Consider the following 24,488-nt stretch of genomic DNA (forward strand, 5'->3'; position numbering starts at 1 on the left):
ATTTGTAAATATGTTTTCTGACATATTTTGAGATACTTGGGTAGACTCTTCTTCAGCCCGGTCTTTGTCGCCCCCTACTGGTTATTCTAAAACTATTTTTTTTAAAATCCCATTTATATCCCGCCCTTCTATTAATTTAGTCCCAAAGGTGCTTTTTCCAGGAAGCAACTGGACTTTCTTTTTTTTTTCCTTTGAAGATGCTTTGCTTCTCATGAAAGAAGCTTCTTCAGCTGAAGGAGCCTCTTGGATAAGAAGCAAAACGTCTTCAAAGAAAAAAAGTCCAGTTGCCTCCTAGAAAAAGCACCTTTGGGACAACTATGACCTGGATGACTGAGAACCTCCATGGATGTTTATGTATTGAGTGCTTCCTTTAGGAAAATGATATTAATTCCAATTATGCCTCTTCTGTTTCCACTTTCCCTTCCCCTTTCAAGTTTATCTAAGTGTAATAGTAAATGGGAAACACCCTGGGAGACAGGGCATGGTCAAGAGAACAATCAGGTAAAATTTATCCCAACAGATATGTGGGTGGGTCATTATTATTATTATTATTATTATTATTATTATTGTTGTTGTTGTTGTTGTTGTTGTTGTTGTTATTATCTCCTAATATAATAATAATAATAATAATAATAATAATAATAATAATAATAATAATGATGATGATGATGATGATGATGATGATGATGATGATGATGATGACGATGGAAGGTACTTTTGAGGTCATCTAGTCCAACCCACTGCTCAGGCAGGAAATCTGTAAAGGGAAAGTTGGGGATGAGGGGAGCGAACTGGTGTAATTTCAGATTTGCAAGATGGATTTCAACCTTGTGAGGTAGGCCAGGCAGGAAACACCACTAGATGAGTTTATTTTATTGTAAGGATGCATTAAGAAACTTTTTGCAATGAACAAGTACCAAAATGTCCAATGTAAAATATTTCACCACCCCTCAACCACCACCCCCGAAAAAATTACATAGGCATCCGATCAATCAATCAATTAGTAAATCACAGGTACAAGAGAGATCACTAATCTATTTTTACTCTGTTCACATTTATTCTCTTTTTTTTCTTTCCTCTTTCAAGTATGTTGACGTTCCTCATATTTTGCGAGTTGTCCTCTTGCAGCCCAAGGCATTTTTCAAAGCATCTTTGACCTGCTTGTTCCTCAGAGTGTAGACAAATGGGGTCATGAGGGGACAAACCACATTATTGAGAATGGCCACTGCATTGTTGAAATTTTTCCCTTCACTTTCCTCTAGTATGAGGTACATAGAGATGCAACTACCATATGTGATAGAGACCACAATGATGTGGGAGACACAGGTGGAGAAAGCCTTCTTCCTTCCTGCAGCCGTTGGAATGTGAAGGATGGTGGAAATTATGACTGTGTAGGATATTGTGGTGATGGCTAAAGTCCCTAGAAGTGAAAAAACAGAAAGGATGAAGCCAACGAGCTTCAGGAGATGTGTATCCCCACAGAGAAGTTTTAGCAGTGGTTTACTGTCACAAAAAAAGTGGTCAATGATGTTTGAGCCACAGATGGGGAATTGTGCAAAAGATATGGTTTGACCAAAAATCAAGATGAATCCTGCAACCCAAGAAATCAGCACCATCCAAGTGCAGATACATTGGTTCATGATGGTGGTATATCTTAAAGGACTGCAGATGGCCACATAGCGGTCAAAAGACATAACCGTCAAAAGGAAAAAATCTGTAGTGCCCAAAAAGAAATAAAAAAACAATTGGCTTATACATCCGACATAAGAGATGGTTTTCTTCCCCAGTGCCAAATTGATCAAAGCTTTGGGAATGACAGCTGAAGTGTATCCAATTTCCAAGATGGCATAATTCCTGAGGAAATAATACATTGGGGTCCTGAGGTGGACATCCACAAGGGTGATAATAACAATCAGAATGTTTCCAGTTATGGCCATCAGGTACATGACCAGGATAAGGGTAAATAGAAGCATCTCAGGCTGGTGACTTTCAGTAAATCCTAGTAGTAAGATCTCCTCCGTCTTGGTTTGGTTCACCATCTTATCTTAGTTGTGGACATAAACCCTTGGCGAATTAGGTGAGCTTTCATTGTTTAAGAATCTGAAACTAGGCAAGATCAAGTGAAGTGTTAACAAGATCACATGAAGTGTTGATACCACTTTACAATGCCTGGGAAAGGCCACACTTGGAAAACTGCATCCAGGTTTGGTCACCACAATGTAAAAAAGATCTTGAGACTCTAGAAAGAGTACAGAGAAGAGCAATAAAGATGATCAGGGGACTGGAGGGTAAAACATATAAAGAACAGTTGCTGGAATTGGGTATGTCTAGTTTAATGAAAAGAAGGACTAGGGGTGAGATGATAGCACTGTTTCAATATCTAAGGAGTTGCCACAAAGAAGAGGGACTCAAGCTATTCTCCAAAGCACTAGAGGGTAGGTCAAGAAGCAATGGATGGAAACTAACCAAGGAGAGAAGCAACCTACAACTAAGGAGACATTCCCTAACAGTGAGACCAATTAATCAGTGGAACAACCTACCTCCAGAAGTTGTAAAGGCTGCAACACTGGAAGTTTTAAAGAAGAGACTGGACAGTCATTTGTCTGAAATGGTATAGGGTTTCCTGCCTGAACAGGGGGCTGGACTAGATGACCTACAAGGTCCCTTCCAACTATTCTATTCTGTTCTATTCTATTCTATTCTATTCTATTCTATTCTATTCTATTCTATTCTATTCTATTCTATTCTATTCTTCACTGATATGACAATTGATTCAGGATATTTAGGCCTTTTGGAAAGCTGAGGTGGGAAGAAAATCAATTTAGAAATCAGTTTATTCATGCACTCCCCGTGAGCTCCTTAAATCAGCAATATAATCTGGCAGTAGCTGAAAGGAGAGAGATAAACATAATCCAAGGGACGTGGTGGCTCAGTGGATTAGGATGCTAAGCTTGTCAATCAGATGGTCGGCAGTTTGGTGGGTCGAATCCTGTCTGCCGCGTAACAGAGTGAGTGCCTGTTACTCGTCCCAGCTTCTGCCAACATAGCAGTTCGAAAGCACGTAAAAATGCAAGTAGAAAAATAGGGACCACTCCGGTGGGAAGGTAATAGCGTTCCATGCGCCTTTGGCGTCTAGTCATGCCGGCCACATGACCACAGAGACGTCCTCGGACAAGCACTGGCTCTTCGGCCTTGAAACGGAGATGAGCACCGGCCCCTAGAGTCGGAAATGACTAGCACACATGTGCGGGGGAACCTTTACCTTTACCTTAAACATAATCCAGCAAAGACTGCTTATCTTTCAGTCTGATTGTGCATTCATTTCAAAGAATATCTAACAATATAAATCCTTTAGTACGTATGGCTTTTACGAACACACACAAGGAGGACTCCCCAAAGTTGACAGGTTGAAGGAATTTGCCAAAGATGAACACTTCAAAACACAAAGAGCTATTTTCCCTATAAATATCCCCAACCTCAAGATTTGAAACTGCAGCCTACCTATGAATGATGTCTTTTATGTTCTTGAATAAGCATCTTCCTCTTCAAACAGCATGTCCAGTGTCATTCTTATGTAATTCCAGCTTAGATTGGCCCAAATTTATTCTTCTAACACTGAACCAGTACAGGAAGATTATCATAACCTTGGGTTTATTCCCTCTTAATTGACTGTCTTCTGCCCAGTTATTGGTTCCTGAGTGTAGTTATTTATTCTTGTTTTTGAATTCAGATGACCATGCAATCCCTCTTCAGCCTAACATGTTTCTTCAGAGAAAATGATGAACATTAATTCATTTTTGTGGTTTCTTTCTCTCCTCATTCTGTGGCTGATTTTTAGTGTTGCGAAGGTTTGTGGTGGGATCTTTCTCAGTCCTACATTTATACATACATATATACTCATGTGTGTCCTTTTTCTAAATTAAGTCCCCCAACATTTTCTTCTTGTTCTTTTACAAATATAAAGGTGACTTTTTTTTAAAAAAAGATAAAATATAGCAGTACTTAGCCAAGTGTTTTAATAAATTACCTTCTTGCATATGGAAGATTGACAGGTCAGACCTCCAAGTCAGATCTACATATGATTTTATTGGATTATGATAATAAAACAAATGGGCAAGGGAAAAACCCACCAGATTATCATTTGATATTGGCTGTACTATACTATAAAAAATACAGTTAAGTGTCCATCTGCTCAATTCTTCATTCTTCCTCCTCTTATGCAATTTTCAAATCAAGGTTTGGGGTCCATTTGTAATCATTTGCTTAATTGTTAGAATTCCTATTACACTTAACTAACTGTAGCAATTTCCCCAAATTGCTATAGAGCAGACATGTCAAAATCGTGACATCACGTGACGCCGCACGACTTATCAAAGCTTTTTCACCACTGCCGGCAATGGGGTGAGCGCGGTTTCTTCATGATGCGTCTGGCCCATGGGCCAGCAGTTTGACACCCCTGCTGTAGAGTTTTAAGTTTCCCTGCTAAGCTGCAAAACACAGCTTTACAAAATCCAGAAAAGGATTTTGTAAAGGAACACAAAGGCTCAAATACAATTTTGTCAGGAGCAAAAAACCAAGTCTTGACATAAACTGATTTATTGTTAAAAAGCCTAGGCACAGAAATCTTCTCAACAGATGGTAAGAACCTGCTTAGGGTCAACAAAATCAAAGAGGATTGGAGTTAGCTCACTTGTGGCTGTGTAGGGATTCTAGGCTGATCCCTCTTTTAACTCCACACCCAGGTTTTGCTACTCCTTCTTCTACATATTTCCCATTATGCTAAATAAATTAAATCCACCAAGGAAATGTGAATCAGAGCGATTTCTCCCTCAGCTTCCAAAACCTTCAAAAGGAAATTGGAATCTTACAGCCCCTGAAAGGAGATGGATACATTTCAAACGTTATGGGAAAAAATTGTTTTAGAAAATACTGTATACATTTAAAGAAGACTCTCACCCTTTGCTTTGAGTTACTTATAAAGTAACAAAGATGGGATAAACAAAAATTAATAATAATAATAATAATAATAATAATAATAATAATAATAATAATAGAGTTGGAAGGGACCTTGGAGGTCTTCTCGTCCAACCCCCTGCTCAGGCAGGAAACTCTATACCATTTCAGGCAAATGGCTGTCCAGTCTCTTCTTAAAAACCTCCAGTGTTGGAGCATTCACCACCTCTGGAGGCAGGTTGTTCCACTGGTTAATTGTTCTAACTGTCAGGAAGTTTCTCCTTAGTTCTAGGTTTCTTCTCTCCTTGACTAGTTTACAAATTTGTCTTTTCTTTTTTTAAAAAAGTTCAATTTATTAACTCCCTAAAAGCAATAAATCTTTGTCCTTATAAGAAATAATAATAATAATAATAATGATGATAATAATAATAATAATAATAATAATAATAATAATAATAATAATAATAACAACAACAACAACAACTTGGTATGGAATGAATAAGTTAGGCACCTCAGAGTCCATGTGTTGACCAAACTTTGGTTGAAGGCTCTTTTGCTATTAAATGTTAGATTGTGCTTTGATTCAGGTCTGAAGACTAAATGGTAAGCATGTGGTGATATGAAGATAAAAGTTCTTTCTGAGTCTTTCAAATAAGTGCTTCTTTCTTTAAGACCTGCAGAAAAGAACTAGGAGAAGCTTTGAAAATATAATTTGCTTTAAGTAGCTGAGAGATACCACACTGATGTCCCTAAGGGATTCTGTTTGAAGTTCTTAGCTACAGAAAAATTGAAAGTCCATGAAGTTGCTTCTTCACCACCACAAACAGTTAGAGGGTGTAGACTCCAGAAAGAAGCTTTTGAGAACATTTTCTGATAGATATTAAGAAAATCCACCTATCCCTTCTGGAGGGTAAATCCTTCCTCTTCATTTAACAAGTTCAAGATTGGGGAATAGCTCTTCCTGATCTCAAACAACCTATTTTTACTGAAAATGCCTTTCACCTAAATCAAAAAATAATTTGATGGACCGTTAATGAACTTTGGATAATTTTGACCTTCCAAAGCTTACCTTAAAAGTTATTTACTTTGGTGTGATAGATGTATGTGTCATTCCTGAGCAATCAATTTCAGAGATATAGTTATGCTTATTTAGATTATCCCTTGGGGTAACTTCCATCTATAAGGGGTGATACGGTGGCTAAGCAGTTAAGATGCTGGGCTTGTTGGTTGGAAAGCTGGACAGCCCACGTTCGATACCCAAGCACCACACAATGGGGTGAGGTTCCATCCTCATCCCAGCTCCTGCCAATCTAGCTATTCAAAAAACATGCAAATAGTTAAATAGGTACCAATTTGGTGAGAACGTAACCGTGCTTCATGACATCATGCTGGCCACATGACTGTGGAAATGTATTTGGACGACACTAGCTCAATGGTCTTGAAATGACCATTGTTGACTAGCAGAGTAAAATCCTCAGGGACTCCTTATTTACTTAGTATCTATCTATACCAAACAATTTACACTATTGGTTGATATTAGCTACTCATTAGAGGTTGATTTGTCATATGATGTGACTAAGCATTGTTCATTCAACCACATTCTCTTTATTTCCAGAATGTTTTATACCCAAACAATGATACAAAGCCACGATACAATATATTATAAGAGAGCAGTGGTCCCCAACCTGTGGGCCATAGCCCACTAGTGAGCCTTGGTGGAGCAGTGGGCTAATGCCTCCTTAAGTAACACCAGCTGCCTGCAATTAGTGCAGGTTCGCATCCCACCAGGCTCAAGGTTGACTCAGCCTTCCATCCTTCCGAGGTAGGTAAAATGAGGACCCAGATTGTTGGGGGCAATAAGCTGACTTTGTAATAATGCTGCTTGGCGGGGGCCGAAAGCCCTAATAAGCAGGCATATACATAGAATGAAGGCTGTTGCTAAGCACATAGGTTTGTGCTTAAATTGTAAGCCGCCCTGAGTCTTCGGAGAAGGGCGGGATATAAATGGGATTTTTTTAAAAAAACTAGTGCGCTGTGAAGGGATTGCAACCTGGCCACAAAAATGGCCAGTGAGCACAAGTGCACATCCCCACTTGCACAAGCGGTGGCTAAGAGAATGCACACACACTTCATTTGCATGAGAGAGCTCCACCAACAGAGCTCCATACATGCATGTGCACTTGCCAGCCACTCATGTGGAACCATTCCCTCTCCCCACTGGTCCACAAAGCCAGAAACATTGGGGAAATCTGTAATAGAGGACTGGATTCATGTTGGAGAGATCTAACTTCAAAAATCCATATAAAGGGGCACATTCTATCCATAAAATGGTTCCACGGAAGCCAGTCTAGCTAGATGGAAAGACTTATTTATACACAACAACCAGATTCCTATCTGCTTAACAAGATTAGCTGATGTCCCACTAGCTATATTCACAGTTATTTAAACTGATTACAGGTAGTCCTTGACTTACAATCGTTTAGTTTTTGGTGCAATGATGCTAAAATAAGCAACTTACAACTGGTCCTTACACTTATAACCATTGCATCATCCTCATGGTCACATGATCAGATGCTACACAACTGGAATGCAGTAAGATAAGATAAGATAAGGTAACATAAGATAAGGTGATAAGATGAGATGAGAGGAGATGAGAGGAGAGGAGAGGAGAGGTGATAAGAGACAAGAGACAAGAGATAAGATAAGCTTTATTGTATTTTTTTTACTGTGGACACATTGGCACACATTAAAAATGAAATTCTGTTGCCTGCTCGCAAAAGTGTACACATACATAACACACCTATAAACATACTATAAAAATACATCATTATATGCCTACATCCTTACATATGAACACATATAAATATTATTCACTCTCCATCTTGAATAAATAGTGGGGAAAAACTTGAGAGTTCACAAGGTTGATGCTATATGGTACAAAACTGTGACTGAATCTGGATGTTCTTCTTCGAAGACCATGAAGCCCCCTCCCAGAAGGTATCAATAGAAACAGGTTGTGGAGAGGATGTGTAGCATTCCAGATGATACTGCAGACCTTGCTCAAGCATTGCTTATATGCCATGTCCTGGATAGAAGGGAGCGAACTGCCAATAATCTTTTTTGCCATCCTCACCACTCTCTGCACTGCCTTTCTGTCTGAAGCAGTAATGCTTCCAAACCAGACTGTAATGCAATGTGACAGAATGCTCTCAACTGCCCCTCTATAGGAACTTTTATAGCCTTATAAAGGTTTATAACCTTTATAAACCACTTTCATATATTTTAGGAATATGTTCCTTCAGTATGGTTCTTGAGAGATTCTGTTAACTATCCACTTCACTTACAAGTGACCTTTCAAAGTTACAATGGCATTGAAAAAGATGACTTACGATCATCCTTCACACTTATGAATGTTGCAGCAGCATCATGATCATGTGATCAAAATTGAAATGCTTAACAACTTATTCATATTTATGATGGTGGCAGTGTCCCAGGTCCTACTGAGACCATCAGACAGGTTTTCATAAAACCAAAAGAAACCCCATGACACTTATGTGTAACCTAACACAAAGACAATATTTTTCAGACCCTTCAGTGCAGGAGAACCTCAATGGATATTCCACAAAAATAGCAGGTTCAACCATAAGGTTTTGATGACTTGAAATGCTACTTGAAATGACGAAATAAATGTATATTTGTCAACCTCACAAACCAGATACACCAAGTCCACAAAGAACGATGTTCTCAGGTTTTCCTTCGACCGTTAATAAAGACTGCAACCTGTCTCAACAGATCTTTCAAGGCTTCCTGAACTTGTTGGTTTCTCAAGCTGTAAATGAAAGGATTGAGCAAAGGGGAAACAATGGTGTTGAGAATGGCCACTATTTTGCCAAACTCCACTTTGCTTGCCTGGGATGGGCTGATATAAAGGAAGATACAGCTCCCGTAGGTGATGGACACAACAATGAAGTGAGAGGCACAGGTGGAAAACGCCTTCTTTCTCCCTGTAGCAGATGGGATGGTCAAGATAGTTTTTATTATGTTGACATAGGAAACTACTGAAATAGTTAAAGTCCCCAACAGTGAAAGGACAGCAGTGACGAACCCAAACAGTTCAAGAAGTCCAGTGTCCCCACAAAGGAGTTGTATCAATGGTGTGTTGTCACAGAAGAAATGGTCCAGGATGTTTGAGTTGCACATTGGAAGCTGTAGGAAGATCACAAAGGGACCAATGATGAGGAGGAAGCTTCCAATCCAGCAACAGAAAACCAGCAAAGTGCATAAATTCTTCTGCATGATGGATGGGTAGCGTAAGGGGTTACAGATGGCCAGGTATCTATCATAAGACATGACCGCTAAGAGGAAGAACTCAGTGGTGCCCAGATGGAAATACATGAAAGACTGTATCATGCAACCAACATAGGGAACATTTTTATGACCCATCAGCAAATGTGACAAGGTTGGAGGGGTGATGACAGTGGTGAAACCAATTTCCAGAATAGAGAAATTCCAGAGGAAAAAATACATTGGGGTGTGTAGACGATGGTCCAGGTTAGTCAGGATAATAATCACTGAATTTCCTGTGATGGTCAATAAGTAGGAAAAGAGAAGGATGATGAAGAAGAGGAGCTGCAGTTTCCGAACGTCCGTGAAACCAAGAAGTATGAACTCAGTGATTCTTGATTCATTGCTTTTCATGGTTACTATAGAACTCTGATCAGGAATTTAATAGAAGATGACAATTAGTTCACTTAATATTAGTAATATTCAGCTGAATAATTGCACACCTACCTTTAAAATGCTACTCTAAGTATAAAAGTTGGATGTGATGAGGTTTCTTTGAATGAATTGTGTTCTGAAAATGATTCTTACATCTCTGGTTCCAAAACAAAATTTTCCCTTTCTGGGGGGTTAATAATTTATACGTGGTATAGAAAAAAGTGAAGTAAACCACTTGATGATCTTGGAAAATGAAGAGACACCTAACAGCTTTACAAAAAGCTAGAAAAGAAATGCAAATAATGAAATGATTTCCCAAATCACCTTCAAAATATGATTTGTATCTTGCACCATTGAAAGGACATGGTTATATTTCAAATATTATAGTAAAATCTTATGAAAGACTCTAGATGTTTAAAGAAGAATCTAGGACTTTTCATTCTAGATGACACCTCTGTTTTAATTAATACCCATGTAGCAGTAGTTTTATTACTCACGTGGTAGGCCTGTATTCTGATTATCCTTCTTCTCATTTTTCTCATCTTCTCATCTTTCCTACTACCTTCTCCTATTGGTATCTTATGATTTATCACTTGTTGTTTGTAACTTATGATTTGTATCTTGTGATTTTATGATCTACCACTTTGTTCTTTGTATGTACACTGAGAGCTTATGTGCCAGAGACAATTTCCTTGTCTGTCCAATCACACTTGACCAATAAAGAATATTCCCATTCCTATTTCTAAAAAAGTTCACATAATTCATTGGGCTCCTAAGCTTAGAAAACTTTGCTTTTTTTGCAAAAATATATAACATACTCACACTTTATCTTTCTTCAGTCTTGTAGTAGTAAAATAGGGGAAAATCTTAGTATGGAATGACTGAGCCAGATTCCTCAGCGTTCATGTTTCCATGTATCATATGTGTCCATATCAGTTGAAGGCTCTTTAAAAAAACAATTGTTAAATCTAGAGTATACTGTAATTCATATGTGCAAAGTGAAAAGGTGAATATGAGCAGGTGATGATATGCAGATAACAGGTGTGACTCCATCACAGAAATGCTTTCTTCAATAAATGCAGAAGGCATTCAGGAGAAGCTGGCAAAATGCATTTGCTTTAAGTAGCTGAGGGATGCTACATTGATGTCCCTAATGGATTATGTTTAGCAAATATGCTGGTGTCTTAAGTTGCTTCTCCATTACTATAATCATCAAAAGGCTATAGAATCCAGGTAGAAACTTTTGAGAACTTCCTGTTGTAGATATTGAGCAAATCCTGATGTCCTTCCTTGAGTGCTAATCCTTCTTCATTTAACAATTTCTGTCGGTTCTCTCTCCCCTCCTGTTCAACATCTATATGAAGCTGCTGGGCGAGATCATTCATGGTTTCGGGGTGGGGTATCATCAGTATTCTGATGATACCCAGCTTTTTCTCTCCACCCCGAACCAACCCAGTGATGCTCTCGCTGTGATGTCCCATTGCCTGAAGGCGGTCCAGGTCTGGATAGGGAGAAACAGGCTTCGTCTCAATCCTGCCAAGACTGAGTGGCTGTGCATACCGGCATCTTGGGCTAACCAGTCTATTCTACCTTTAATGATGGGGGGTGAGGTGTTACCCCCCGTTGATAGGGCTCGCAACTTGGGCGTCCTCCTGGATTCACGGCTCAGTTTTGAAGACCATATAGGAGTCGTGACCAGGGGGGCCTTTGCTCAGATTCACCTGGTGTGCCAGTTGCAGCCCTACCTGGACCGAGATGCCCTGCGTACAGTCACTCATGCGCTCATGACCTCCCGATTGGACTGCTGCAATGCTCTCTACATGGGGCTGCCCTTGGGGACCACCCGGAGGCTTCAACTGGTGCAGAATGCAGCCACGCAGGTTGTGATGGCGGTTTCCCGATACTCCCAAGCTGCATTGTCTTCCGGTTGCCCTCCGGGTGAGATTCAAGGTGCTGGTGATGACCTATAAAGCCCTAAATGGCTTGGGTCTGGGATATCTGAGGGAACACCTGCTGCCGGCATCAATCTCCCTTCGTCCTGTGCGCTCCCACAGGGAGGGTCTTCTCAGGGTACCGCCAGTAAAAGATTACCGGTGGACAATACCCAGGGGGAGGGCCTATTCTGTGGGTGCGCCTACCCTTTGGAATCATCTGAAGACCAGGCTCTTTGAGCTCTCTGGCCTGGACTGAGAATATTAACTGGGATTTTAACTGTATTTTAACTGGGGTTTTATTTCAAGGTCAATATAATTTTTTTAATTGATTTTAAGTTTCGTAATTTGTTGTATTGTTTTTAAAAACCTTGTGAACCGCCCTGAGTCCTACAGGAGAAGGGCGGTATATAAATCAAATAAATAAATAAATAAATAAATAAATAAATAAATAAATAAATAAATAAGTAAGTAAGTAAATAAGTAAATAAGTAAATAAATTTCAAAATTGGGGAATAGCTGAAATCAAACAATGTAGGCTCTGTCTTAGTTCCACCAAAGACCCCTTTCACCTAATCCAAGACACTTCTATGGAGGTTCTCAGTTATATAGGTCATGGTTTTCCCAAAGGTGCTTTTTCAAAAAGCAACTGGATTTTCTTTGCTTTACTTGAAGGTGTTTTGCTTCTCATCCAAGAAGCTTCTTCAGTTGTGACTGAACGGTGGAGAATGAGAGGTTTTATATTCTTTGCAGACGACTGTAAGGAATATAAATCCTTCCATTCTCCAGCATCCAGTGGAGAAAAATCTCATCACCAACATATATGAAAAAATGGGGTAATATGAAAGCCAGAGGGATAAATTAAATCAAAACTGTCATCAAAGTTTCTGATGGTTTAATTAATTATCTATTTGTCCACATTTGTCTGCCTGCTTTCTTGTCTTCTCTCTCTCTCTCTTATCTATCTATCTATCTATCTATCTATCTATCTATCTATCTATCTATCTATCTGTCATCTGTCATCTAATCTATTTATCCTCTATCCTATATAGAAATGGTAGGTGATAGGCACCCACCCCCACCTAAACCCATTCACACATCCCCACATTTGTGAGATTGAAGTAGACTGGACTCCTGTTTTACCCATTCTATCCCAAATCAGCTTAACATGGGTACATAAAATGAATATTTTCTGGTCTGTATATGTGTGTCCTTGTGCATATACATATATCTACAAACATAAGGCATATGCCGGCATCAACTTCCCTCTGCCCAGTGCGCTCCCACAGAGAGGGCCTCCTCAGGGTGCCACCTATCAGAGAATGTCGGTTGGTGGCCCCCAGGGGGAGGGCCTTCTCTGTGGGTGCCCCGGAGCTATGGAATCGGTTGCCGGTTGAGCTCTGGATAGCGCCCGACCTTCGCTCCTTCCGTCGCGATCTGAAGACACATTTATTTGAACAAGCTGGCCTGGCCTGATGGGGGATGGGTTGGGTTTTTTATTGTCATTTTTAATATATGTATTTACTGTTTTTAGCTTGGGCATATGTTTAATTCTTTTTAACTTTTGTATTTTTGTACTTTTTATATGTCTTCCCTGTTCACCACCCTGAGTCCTTCGGGAGAAGGGCGGTATATAAATAAAAATATATATTATTATTATTATTATTATTATTATTATTATTATTATTATTATTATTATTATTATTATTATTATTATTATTATTATTGTTGTTGTTGTTGTTGTTGTTGTTGTTGTTGTTCTTGTTGTTGTTCTTGTTGTTGTTGTTCTTGTTGTTGTTCTTGTTGTTGTTGTTATTATTGTTATTATTATTATTATTATTATTATTATTATTATTATTATTATTATTATTATTATTATATCAGCTGTTTATTTATGCTGTTTCAATTAATGCACATCATTTGGGGAATCACATAATTGATGCCACTTGTATTAGTTGGAGGAGTAAATTAGATCAGTTTCATAGATTTGGATTTAGTGGAAAACCAGATGCAATGGACAGATCTCCTCCCAACATGAGTCATTAAATTGAGGTTTTACTACATAGGTATTCTTTTGTGTTTGCAAATGTAGTCAAACATAGAGACAAACATGTGATTTCTTGAACAGAGAACATCCACTGATGAATTCCTGGGTGAGAACCCATCTCCCCAGAACTCTATAATGTTAGCCTTCTTCAAAATGGATATTGAGGGATTCTGATTTGTCCAAATATGTTCTCTTCCCTACTGATTCATTTCACTGTCAAGGTTCCAACTGACAAACCCAACAAAGTAAACATAGCTGAGATACAAAGCTTTATTGGGTACATCATTTTGGCACGCATGAAAGGAAAACCAATTCTAGTTAACTGGTGCCTAAATCAGCATATTAAAAGCATAGAAGTCTCCGTCCCCTCAATCAAATAGGTTGCATTCTCCAATTAAGCGTTAAACACTTGTTATGAAAGAAAGTCTTTAGTTCTCAGTAAACAACTTTTGAGAGACCTTGGTTCTCACAGACCAGCAGCTCAATATCTGAAGTCTGCATTTCATTCACCCATCTCCTCCCCCTGAGTCTAAGAAGCAGTAATGGATGAAACAGCATAAAAGTTCTTTGAAGCTTGATATTCCTCTCTTTCCAACACAATTATGGCCTTGTCCATCCTAGTCTTGATTTCATATAATCAACAATTACTCTTTGCACACTCGTCCTTAGGATCCAAGGCTCAAACCAACAGTGGTTTGGAATGGTTGCCAGTCCCAACCTTCAACACCCAAACCAAAGACCTTCAATTAGGTGTATCAGTGTGTATGTAATAGTGGGGAAATTGAATGTTATGTTGCATTGATTCTCTGACAGCTGCATGGGACCTCTGTGGGGAAGACAGTTTAGATAGAACAAACATGAATGGAAACATTTTGCAAGATAAATTTGGACATATGAATCTGAGGTTTATGGGATGGACCAAGGAAAGGAGGAAGCTTGTTAAAGAAAGATCCAACCTAGAAGTAAGGAGAGGTTTTCTGATGGTGAAAACAATTAACTTGCCTCTCGTAGTTGTGGGTGTTCCGTCACTGGAGGTTTTCCAAAATAAACTGGGCAATCATTTGACCTGAATGGCATAAGATCTCTTTCCCTGAGCAGACATCTGGACAAGAAAACAGCCAAAGTACCTTCTAACCCTGTAATTTTATGGTCTGAACCATTGAGGTGCTCCAAGGAAATCCTCTTTCCTCAACTTCCACCTTTGAAAAATATCTCTCTACTCTTAAGATTTAGGGGGAAAGAAGCAGATAAAGAAACTCCATGACACTTACATGTAACCTAACATGAAGACCACATTTTTCAGACCCTTCAGTGCAGGAGAACCTCAATGGATATTCCACAAAATTAGCAGGTTCAACCATAAGTTCAACCTGTGGAACTCCGGACTGCCCCCGACCTATGCTCATTTCGCCGGGACCTGAAAACCTGGCTTTTCGATCTATCTGGCCTGGACTGAGGGGTTTTTTAGTTTTAAGTTTTAACATTGTTTTATTGTTGGGTTATTATTAATTTAATTCTTTTTAATTCTATTTGTATCTTAATTTATATTTTCTTTTAAATATTGCCCTGTAAACCGCCCTGAGTCCTTCAGGAATAGGGCGGTATATAAACATACATACATACATACATACATACATACATACATACATACATAAATAAATAAATAAATAAATAAATAAATAAATAAATAAATAAATAAAGTTTTGATGACCGGAAATGCTACTTCAAACTACCAAGTAAATGCATATTTGTCATCCCCACAAACCAGATATCAGATACACCAAGTCCACAAAGAACGATGTTCTCAGGTTTTCCTTGGACCTTTAATAAAGACTGCAACCTGTCTCAACAGATCTTTCAAGGCTTCCTGAACTTGTTGGTTTCTCAAGCTGTAAATGAAAGGATTGAGCAAAGGGGAAACAATGGTGTTGAGAATGGCCACTATTTTGCCAAACTCCACTTTGCTTGCCTGGGATGGGTTAATATAAAGGAAGATGCAGCTCCCGTAGGTGATGGACACAACAATGAAGTGAGAGGCACAGGTGGAAAATGCCTTCTGTCTCCCTGTAACAGATGGGATGGTCAAGATAGTTTTTATTATGTTGACATAGCAAACTACTGAAATGGTTAAAGTCCCCAACAATGAAAATACAGCAGTGACCAACTCAAACAGTTCATGAAGTCTAGTGTCCTTACAAAGGAGTTGGATCAATGGTGTGTTGTCACAGAAGAAATGGTCCAGAATGTTTGAGTTGCACATTGGAAGCTGTAGGAAGATCACAAAGGGACCAATGATGATGAAGAAGCTTCCAATCCAGCAACAGAAAACCAGCAAAGTGCATAAATTCTTCTGCATGATGGATGGGTACCGTAAGGGGTTACAGATAGCCAGGTATCTATCATAGGACATGACCGCTAAGAGGAAGAACTCAGTGGTGCCCAGATGTAAATACATGAAAAACTGTATCATGCAACCAACATAGGGAACGTTTTTATGGCCCATCAAAAGATGGGACATGGTTTGGGGAGTGACAGCAGTGGTAAATCCAATCTCCAAAACAGAAAAATTCCAGAGGAAGAAATACATCGGGGTGTGTAGCCGGTGGTCTATATTGGCCAGGACGATGATCAGAGCATTTCCAGTAATTGTCAAGAGGTAGGAAAAGAGAAGGATGATGAAAAACATGATCTGCAGTTTTCGAACGTCTGTAAAGCCCAGAAGTATGAACTCACTGATTCTCGTTTCGTTACTTTTCATGGTTACTATAGAACTGTGATCAGGAATTGATAGAAGATTCTTTCATGTAATATCAATATTCAGCTGAGTTACCTTACCTTGAAACCTCTGAGGTTAACCAAATCCCAATTGAAGCATCTTTGCAAATTTCTATTAAATGGTAGGTTGTGCTGTAATTCAGAAGCAAAGACTTGATGGTGAATGTGGGGAAGTGGTTAGACGAAGACAGAAATTCTGTCTGACTCCTTCATAGAAATTCATCTCTTCTTAGCATCATTGAAGACCTGGTGAAGGCAGCTAAGATAAGCTGGTTAATTGTTTTAAACAACTGCAGACAAATGCTCTGTTATGGCTGCTAAGGGGTCCTTAGTTTACCAATGGCTGGAAAAACGAGATAGACAGTAAGAATTTAACTTTTATTACTAAGCAAAAAAATATCCCAGACACCACGTTGTTCATCAAGCACTGGTGAAGGCACCTAAGATAAGCTGGGTAAATTGTGTTAAGCAACCACAGACAAATGCTCTGTTAAGGCTGATAAGGGGTCATATTTTTATATATTAGACATCTTAGGTGATCTTTCCACCACCTTAATCATCTTAATGCTGTAGAATCCTGATAGAAGACATCCCATTGAAGATATTTAACCTACCTTGAAAATGCTACTCTAAGTATAAAAGTTGGATGTGATGAGGTTTCTTTGAATTAATTGTGTTCTGAAAATGATTCCTACATCTCTGGTTCCAAAACAAAATTTTCCCTTTCTGGGGGGTTAATAATCTATACGTGGTATAGAAAAAAGTGAAAGTAAACCACTTGATGATCTTGGAAAATGCAGAGACACCTAACAGCTTTACAAAAAGCTAGAAAAGAAATGCAAATAATGAAATGATTTCCCAAATCACCTTCAAAATATGATTTCTATCTTGCACCATTGAAAGGGCATGGTTATATTTCAAATATTATAGTAAAATCTTATAAAAGACTCTAGATGTTTAAAGAAGAATCTAGGACTTTTCATTCTAGATGACACCTCTGTTGTAATTAATACCCATGTAGCAGTAGTTTTATTACTCACGTGGTAGGCCTGTATTCTGATTATCCTTCTTCTCATTTTTCTCATCTTCTCATCTTTCCTACTACCTTCTCCTATTGGTATCTTATGATTTATCACTTGTTGTTTGTATCTTATAATTTGTATCTTATGATTTTATGATCTACCACTTTGTTCTTAGTATGTACACTGAGAGCTTATGTGCCAGAGACAATTTCCTTGTCTGTCCAATCACACTTGACCAATAAAGAATATTCCCATTCCTATTTCTAAAAAGGTTCACATAATTCATTGGGCTCCTAAAAAACTTTGCTTTTTTTGCAAACATATATAATATACTCACACTTTATCTTTCTTCAGTCTTGGAGTAGTAAAATAGGGGAAAATCTTAGTATGGAATGAACAAACCAGATTCCTCAGCATTGATGTGTCCAGGTATCTTATCTGTCCATACCAGTTGAAGGCTTTTTAAAAAACAACAACACAATTGTTAAATCTAGAGTGTACTGCAGTTCGCATGTGCAAATTGAAAAGGTGAATATGAGCATGTGGTGATATGCAGATAACAGGTGTGATTTCATCACAGAAATGCTTTCTTCAATAAATGCAGAAGGCATTCAGGAGAAGCTGGCAAAATGCCTTTGCTTTAAACAGCTGAGGGATGCTACATTGATGTCCCTAATGGATTATGTTTAGCAAATATGCTGGTGTCTTAAGTTGCTTCTCCATTACTATAATCATCAAAAGGCTATAGAATCCAGGTAGAAACTTTTGAGAACTTCCTGCTGTAGATACTGAGCAAATCCTGATATCCTTTCTTGAGTGGTAGTCCTTCTTCATTTAACAATATCAAAATTGGGGAATAGCTGAAATCAAACAATGTAGGCTCTGTCTTACTTCCACCAAAGACCCCTTTCACCTAATCCAAGACACTTCTGTGGAGGTTCTCAGTTATATAGGTCATGGTTTTCCCAAAGGTGCTTTTTCAAAAAGCAACTGGACTTTCTTTGCTTTACTTGAAGGTGTTTTGCTTCTCATCTAAGAAGCTTCTTCAGTTGTGACTGAACGGTGGAGAATGAGAGGATTTATATTCTTTGCAGACATCTGATTGTTAGGACTCTCAGAAAGAGTGCTAATGACCAGACGACTGTAAGGAATATAAATCCTTCCATTCTCCAGCATCCAGTAGAGAAAAATCTCATCACCAACATATGTGAAAAAATTGGGTAATATGAAAGCCAAATAGAGGGTTAAATTAAATCAAAACTGTCATCAAAGTTTCTGATGGTTTAATTAATTATCTATTTGTCCCCATTTGCCTACCTGCTTTCTTGTCTTCTCTCTCTCTCTCTTATCTATCTATCTATCTATCTATCTATCTATCTATCTATCTATCTATCTATCTATCTGTCATCTGTCATCTAATCTATTTATCCTCTATCCTATATAGAAATGGTAGGTTATAGGCACCCATCCCCACCTAAACCCATTCACACATCCCCACATTTGTGAGATTGAAGTAGACTGGACTCCTGTTTTACCCATTCTTTCCCAAATCAGCTTAACACGGCTACATAAAATGAATATTTTATGGTCTGTATAAGTGTGTCCTTGTGCATATACATGTAGCTACAAACATAAGGCATATCAGCTGTTTATTTATGCTGTTTGCATTAATGCACATCATTTGGGGAATCACATTATTGATGTCACTTGTGTTAGTTGGAGGAGTAAATTAGATCAGTTTCATAGATTTGGATTTAGTGGAAAACCAGATGTAATGCACAGATCTCCTCCTCCCAACATGAGTCACTAAATTGAGGTTTTACTACATAGGTATTTTTTGTGTTTGTGAATGTAGTCAAACATAGAGGCAAACATGTGATTTCTTGAACAGAGAACATCCACTGATGAATTCCTGGGTGAGAACCCATCTCCCCAGAACTCTATAATGTTAGCCTTCTTCAAAATGGATATTGAGGGATTCTGATTTGTCCAACCATGTTCTCTTCACTACTGATTCATTTCACTGTCAAGGTTCCAACTGACAAACCCAACAAAGTAAACATAGCTGAGATACAAAGCTTTATTGAGTACATCATTTCGGCATGCATGAAAGGAAAACCAATTCTAGTTAACTGGTGCCTAAATCAGTATATTAAAAGCGTAGAAGTCTCCCTCCCCTCAATCAAACAGGTTGCATTCTCCAATTAAGCATTAAACACTTGTTATGAAAGAAAGTCTTTACTTCTCAGTAAACAACTTTTGAGAGACCTTGGTTCTCACAGACCAGCAGCTCAATATCTGAAGTCTGCATTTCATTCACCCATCTCCTCCCCCTGAGTCTAAGAAGCAGTAATGGATGAAACAGCATAAAAGTTCTTTGAAGCTTGATATTCCTCTCTTTCCAACACAAACATGGCCTTGTCCATCCTAGTCTTGATTTCATATATTCAACAATTCCTCTTTGCACACTCATCCTTAGGATCCAAGGCTCAAACCAACAGTGGTTTGGAATGGTTGCCAGTCCCAACCTTCAACACCCAAACCAAAGACCTTCAATTAGGTGTATCAGTGTGTATGTAATAGTGGGGAAATTGAATGTTATGTTGCATTGATTCTCTGACAGCTGCATGGGACCTCTCTGGGGAAGACAGTTTAGATAGAGCAAACATGAGTGGAAACATTTTGGAAGATACATTTGGACATATGAATCTGAAGTTTATGGGATGGACCAAGGAAAGGAGGAAGCTTGTTAAAGAAAGATCCAACCTAGAAGTAAGGAGAGGTTTTTTGATGGTGAAAACAATTAACTTGCCTCTCATAGTTGTGGGTGTTCCGTCACCGGAGGTTTTCCAAAATAGACTGGACAATCATTTGACCTGAATGGCATAAGATCTCTTTCCCTGAGCAGACAGCTGGTCAAGAAAACAGCCACTGTACCTTCTAAACCTGTTATTTTATGGTCTGAACCATTGAGGTGCTCCAAGGAAATCCTCTTTCCTCAACTTCCACCTTTGAAAAACATCTCTCTACTCTTAAGATTCAGGGGGAAAGAAGCAGGTAAAGAAACTCCAAGACACTTACACGTAACCTAACATGAAGACCACATTTATCAGACCCTTCAGTGCAGGAGAACCTCAATGGATATTCCACAAAATTAGCAGGTTCAACCATAAGTTCAACCTGTGGAACTCCGGACTGCCCCCAACCTGCGCTCATTTCGCCGGGACCTGAAAACCTGGCTTTTCGATCTATCTTGCCTGGACTGAGGGGTTTTTTAGTTTGTAGTTTTAACATTGTTTTATTGTTGGGCTATTATTAATTTAATTCTTTTTAATTCTATTTGTATCTTAATTTATATTTTCTTTTAAATATTGCCCTGTAAACCGCCCTGAGTCCTTCGGGAATAGGGCGGTATAGAAACATACATACATACATACATACATACATACATACATACATACATACACACACACACACACACACACACACACAAATAAATAAATAAATAAATAAATAAATAAATAAATAAATAAATAAATAAATAAATAAATAAATAAATAAAGTTTTGATGACCGGAAATGCTACTTCAAACTACCAAGTAAATGCATATTTGTCATCCCCACAAACCAGATGTCAGATATACCAAGTCCACAAAGAACGATGCTCTCAGGTTTTCCTTGGACCTTTAATAAAGACTGCAACCTGTCTCAACAGATCTTTCAAGGCTTCCTGAACTTGTTGGTTTCTCAAGCTGTAAATGAAAGGATTGAGCAAAGGGGAAACAATGGTGTTGAGAATGGCCACTATTTTGCCAAACTCTACTCTGCTTCCCTGGTTTGGGTTGATATAAAGGAAGATGCAACTCCCATAGCTGATGGACACAACAATGAAGTGAGATGCACAGGTGGAAAATGCCTTCTTTCTCCCTGTAGCAGATGGAATGGTCAAGATAGTTTTTATTATGTTGACATAGGAAACTACTGAAATGGTTAAGGTCCCCAACAGTGAAAGGACAGCAGTGACGAACCCAAACAGTTCAAGAAGTCCAGTGTCCCCACAAAGGAGTTGTATCAATGGTGTGTTGTCACAGAAGAAATGGTCCAGGACGTTTGAGTTGCACATTGGAAGCTGTAGGAAGATCACAAAGGGACCAATGATGAAGAGGTAGCTTCCAATCCAGCAACAGAAAACCAGCAAAGTGCATAAACTCTTCTGCATGATGGATGGGTAGCGTAAGGGGTTACAGATAGCCAGGTATCTATCATAGGACATGACCGCTAAGAGGAACAACTCAGTGGTGCCCAGATGTAAATACATGAAAAACTGTATCATGCAACCAACATAGGGAACGTTTTTATGGCCCATCAAAAGATGGGACATGGTTTGGGGAGTGACAGCAGTGGTAAATCCAATCTCCAAAAGAGAAAAATTCCAGAGGAAGAAATACATCGGGGTGTGTAGCCGGTGGTCTATATTGGCCAGGATGATGATCAGAGCATTTGCAGTAATTGTGAAGATGTAGGAAAAGAGAAGGATGATGAAAAACAGGATTTGCAGTTTTCGAACGTCAGTGAAGCCCAGAAGTATGAACTCACTGATTCTCGTTTCGTTACTTTTCATGGTTACTATAGAACTGTGATCAGGAATTGATAGAAGATTCTTTCATGTAATATCAATATTCAGCTGAGTTACTTTACCTTGAAACTTCTGAGGTAACCAGAATTTCACTATGACCCGATTCCTTCAAGTTCCTTTTGTCTTTTTGTCTTCGGGAGGATTGTCTCCTGAAGAAATATTTACATGAAAAGGAGTTCAGTTCTTTTCAGAACATTCGATGAAATGATAAGTACACCTTACGGAAAAGGGTCTTTGCTGAATTTTAAGAAAAGAGGAAATGATTTATTTCACATTTAATTTTGTGAAAATATGAAATGATTTTCTGTTATTTCTGTTGCTCTGTTCTGTTATTGTGAGAATCTCCCTTTTTTTCTAACTGTCATATACTTTTAAGTGTTTGTTTTTCTGAACATTTAAGTACAGGTTGTTTCACTGATTAATTGCTCTCATTGTCAGGAAATTTCTTCTATATATATGGTCTATATGTTAAAGAGAAGAATGCAACCTTTTTCTTCTACATTACATTGTGATTTTAAATCAGTTTAATTCATTAGCCCTTTAAGTGAACAAATCTTTTGGAATATGTAATATACATCCAAATTATATGGTTCATCAGTCCTGAAACTCTAAAACAGAGAATGATCCTAGCGTGAATAACATGCTAGGCACCTCAGGATCCGTGTGTCCATATATTTCCCTTAACCAAATCCCAATTGAAGCATCTTCAAAAATTTCTATGAAATGGTAGGTTGTGCTGTAATTCAGAAGCAAAGACTGAATGGTGAATGTGGGGAAGTGGTGATACAAAGACAGAAATTGTCTCTGGCTCCTTCATAGAAATTCATTTTTCCTTAGCATCATTCATGGCCTGGTGAAGGCAGCTAAGATAAACTGGTTAATTGTTTTAAACAACTGCAGACAAATGCTCTGTTAAGGCTGCTAAGGGGTCCTTAGTTTATCAATGGCTGGAAAAATGAGATAGAGAGTAAGAATTTAACTTCTATTACTAAGCAAAAAAATATCCCAGACACCACGTTGTTCATCAAGCACTACTGAATTGTAAAAATTAAAAAATACATACATACATACATACATACATACATACATACATACATACATACATATTAATGCTGTAGAATCTTGATAGAAGACCTCCCATTGAAGATATTTAGCAAATCAATACGTTCCTTCTGGAGTGTAAGTCCTTAAAGGTAAAGGTAAAGGTTCCCCCGCACACGCGTGCTAGTCGTTTCCGACTCTAGGGGCCGGTGTTCATCTCCGTTTCAAAGCCGAAGAGCCAGCGTTTGTCCGAGGACATCTCCGTGGTCATGTGGCTGGCATGACTAGACGCCAAAGGTGCACGGAACGCTGTTGCCTTCCCACCGTAGTGTTCCCTATTTTTCTACTTGCATTTTTACGTGCTTTCGAACTGCTAGGTGGGCAGAAGCTGGGACGAGTAACAGCCGCTCACTCTGCTACGCGGCACTCGGGATTCGACCTGCCAAACTGCCGATCTTCTGATCGACAAGCTCAGCGTCCTAACCCACTGAGCCACCGCGTTCCTGCAAGTCCTTAACAGAATAACAAATAGCAGAGTTGGAAGGGACCTGGGAGGTCTCCTAGTCCAACCCCCAGGTAAGCAGCAGACCCTATAGCATTTTAGAGAAATGGTTGTCCAAAATTCCAGTGTTGGAGCATTCACAACTTCTAGAGACAAGTTATTCCACTGATTAATTGTTCTAACTGTCAGGAAGTTTCTCCTTAGTTCTAGATTGCTTCGTTCCTTGATTAGTTTCCATCCGTTGCTTCTTGTCCTGCCTTCAGTTGCTTTGGAAAAAAAAAGGTTGACCCTCTCTTCTTTGGGGCAACCCCTGAGATATTGGAAGGCTGCTATCATGTCAGCCCTAGTCTTCCTTTTTATTAAACTAGACATTCCCCATTCCTTGTTTCTACCAAATATGCCCTTTATCTAACCCAAAACACATTTTGATAGATCATTGGCCCAACATACATTCCACTAATGACTTTTGAATCAGGTAATATACCTTGAAAATTATATACATCAGTTACTTCACAAATGTGTCAGGGCAGGCAAACCAGAGGTGTAAATATGTATTTTTTTCTCTTGGATAACTTTTTGGTCAAGCTCTCTATATACAAATCAATGTTTACTATGGTATATGTTAATATTGGCTGCTCATTACAGAACTCCCATGTGGCATAACTAAGCACTGCTAATTTGATTGTCTCTTATTTTATTTCCAATATATATAATAGCAAAGAAACTGCATAATGTAATAACTAGGGGACTTACAGTAATTCAGTTTAGTGCACCAGAAATATTCTATTCTGTTCTATTCTATTCTGTTCTATTCTGTTCTGTTCTGTTCTGTTTTATTCCATTCCCTATTCTATTCTGTTCTG

At 38.6% G+C, this 24,488-nt stretch overlaps 3 protein-coding genes across 3 annotated transcripts; all 3 read right to left on the reverse strand.

The window, feature by feature from the left end:
• Positions 1 to 1,100: 1,100 nt before the first annotated feature.
• Positions 1,101 to 2,039, reverse strand: LOC310649038 (olfactory receptor 6C65-like; the record flags this gene model as incomplete). Its single annotated transcript, XM_083377287.1, has 1 exon — positions 1,101 to 2,039. The coding sequence occupies one exon, from the start codon at positions 2,037 to 2,039 to the stop codon at positions 1,101 to 1,103; it is 939 nt and encodes a 312-aa protein (XP_083233413.1).
• A 6,658-nt stretch (positions 2,040 to 8,697) lies between these two features.
• On the reverse strand, positions 8,698 to 9,651 carry LOC310649044 (olfactory receptor 6E1-like; the record flags this gene model as incomplete). Its single annotated transcript, XM_083377299.1, has 1 exon — positions 8,698 to 9,651. One exon carries the CDS (start codon positions 9,649 to 9,651, stop codon positions 8,698 to 8,700), a length of 954 nt encoding a protein of 317 aa, XP_083233425.1.
• Positions 9,652 to 15,454: 5,803 nt separating this feature from the next.
• On the reverse strand, positions 15,455 to 16,408 carry LOC310649045 (olfactory receptor 6E1-like; the record flags this gene model as incomplete). Its single annotated transcript, XM_083377300.1, has 1 exon — positions 15,455 to 16,408. One exon carries the CDS (start codon positions 16,406 to 16,408, stop codon positions 15,455 to 15,457), a length of 954 nt encoding a protein of 317 aa, XP_083233426.1.
• Positions 16,409 to 24,488: the final 8,080 nt, after the last annotated feature.

The sequence above is a fragment of the Vipera ursinii genome (assembly GCF_947247035.1).
Source record: "Vipera ursinii genome assembly, chromosome: Z".
NCBI lineage: Eukaryota > Metazoa > Chordata > Lepidosauria > Squamata > Viperidae > Vipera > Vipera ursinii.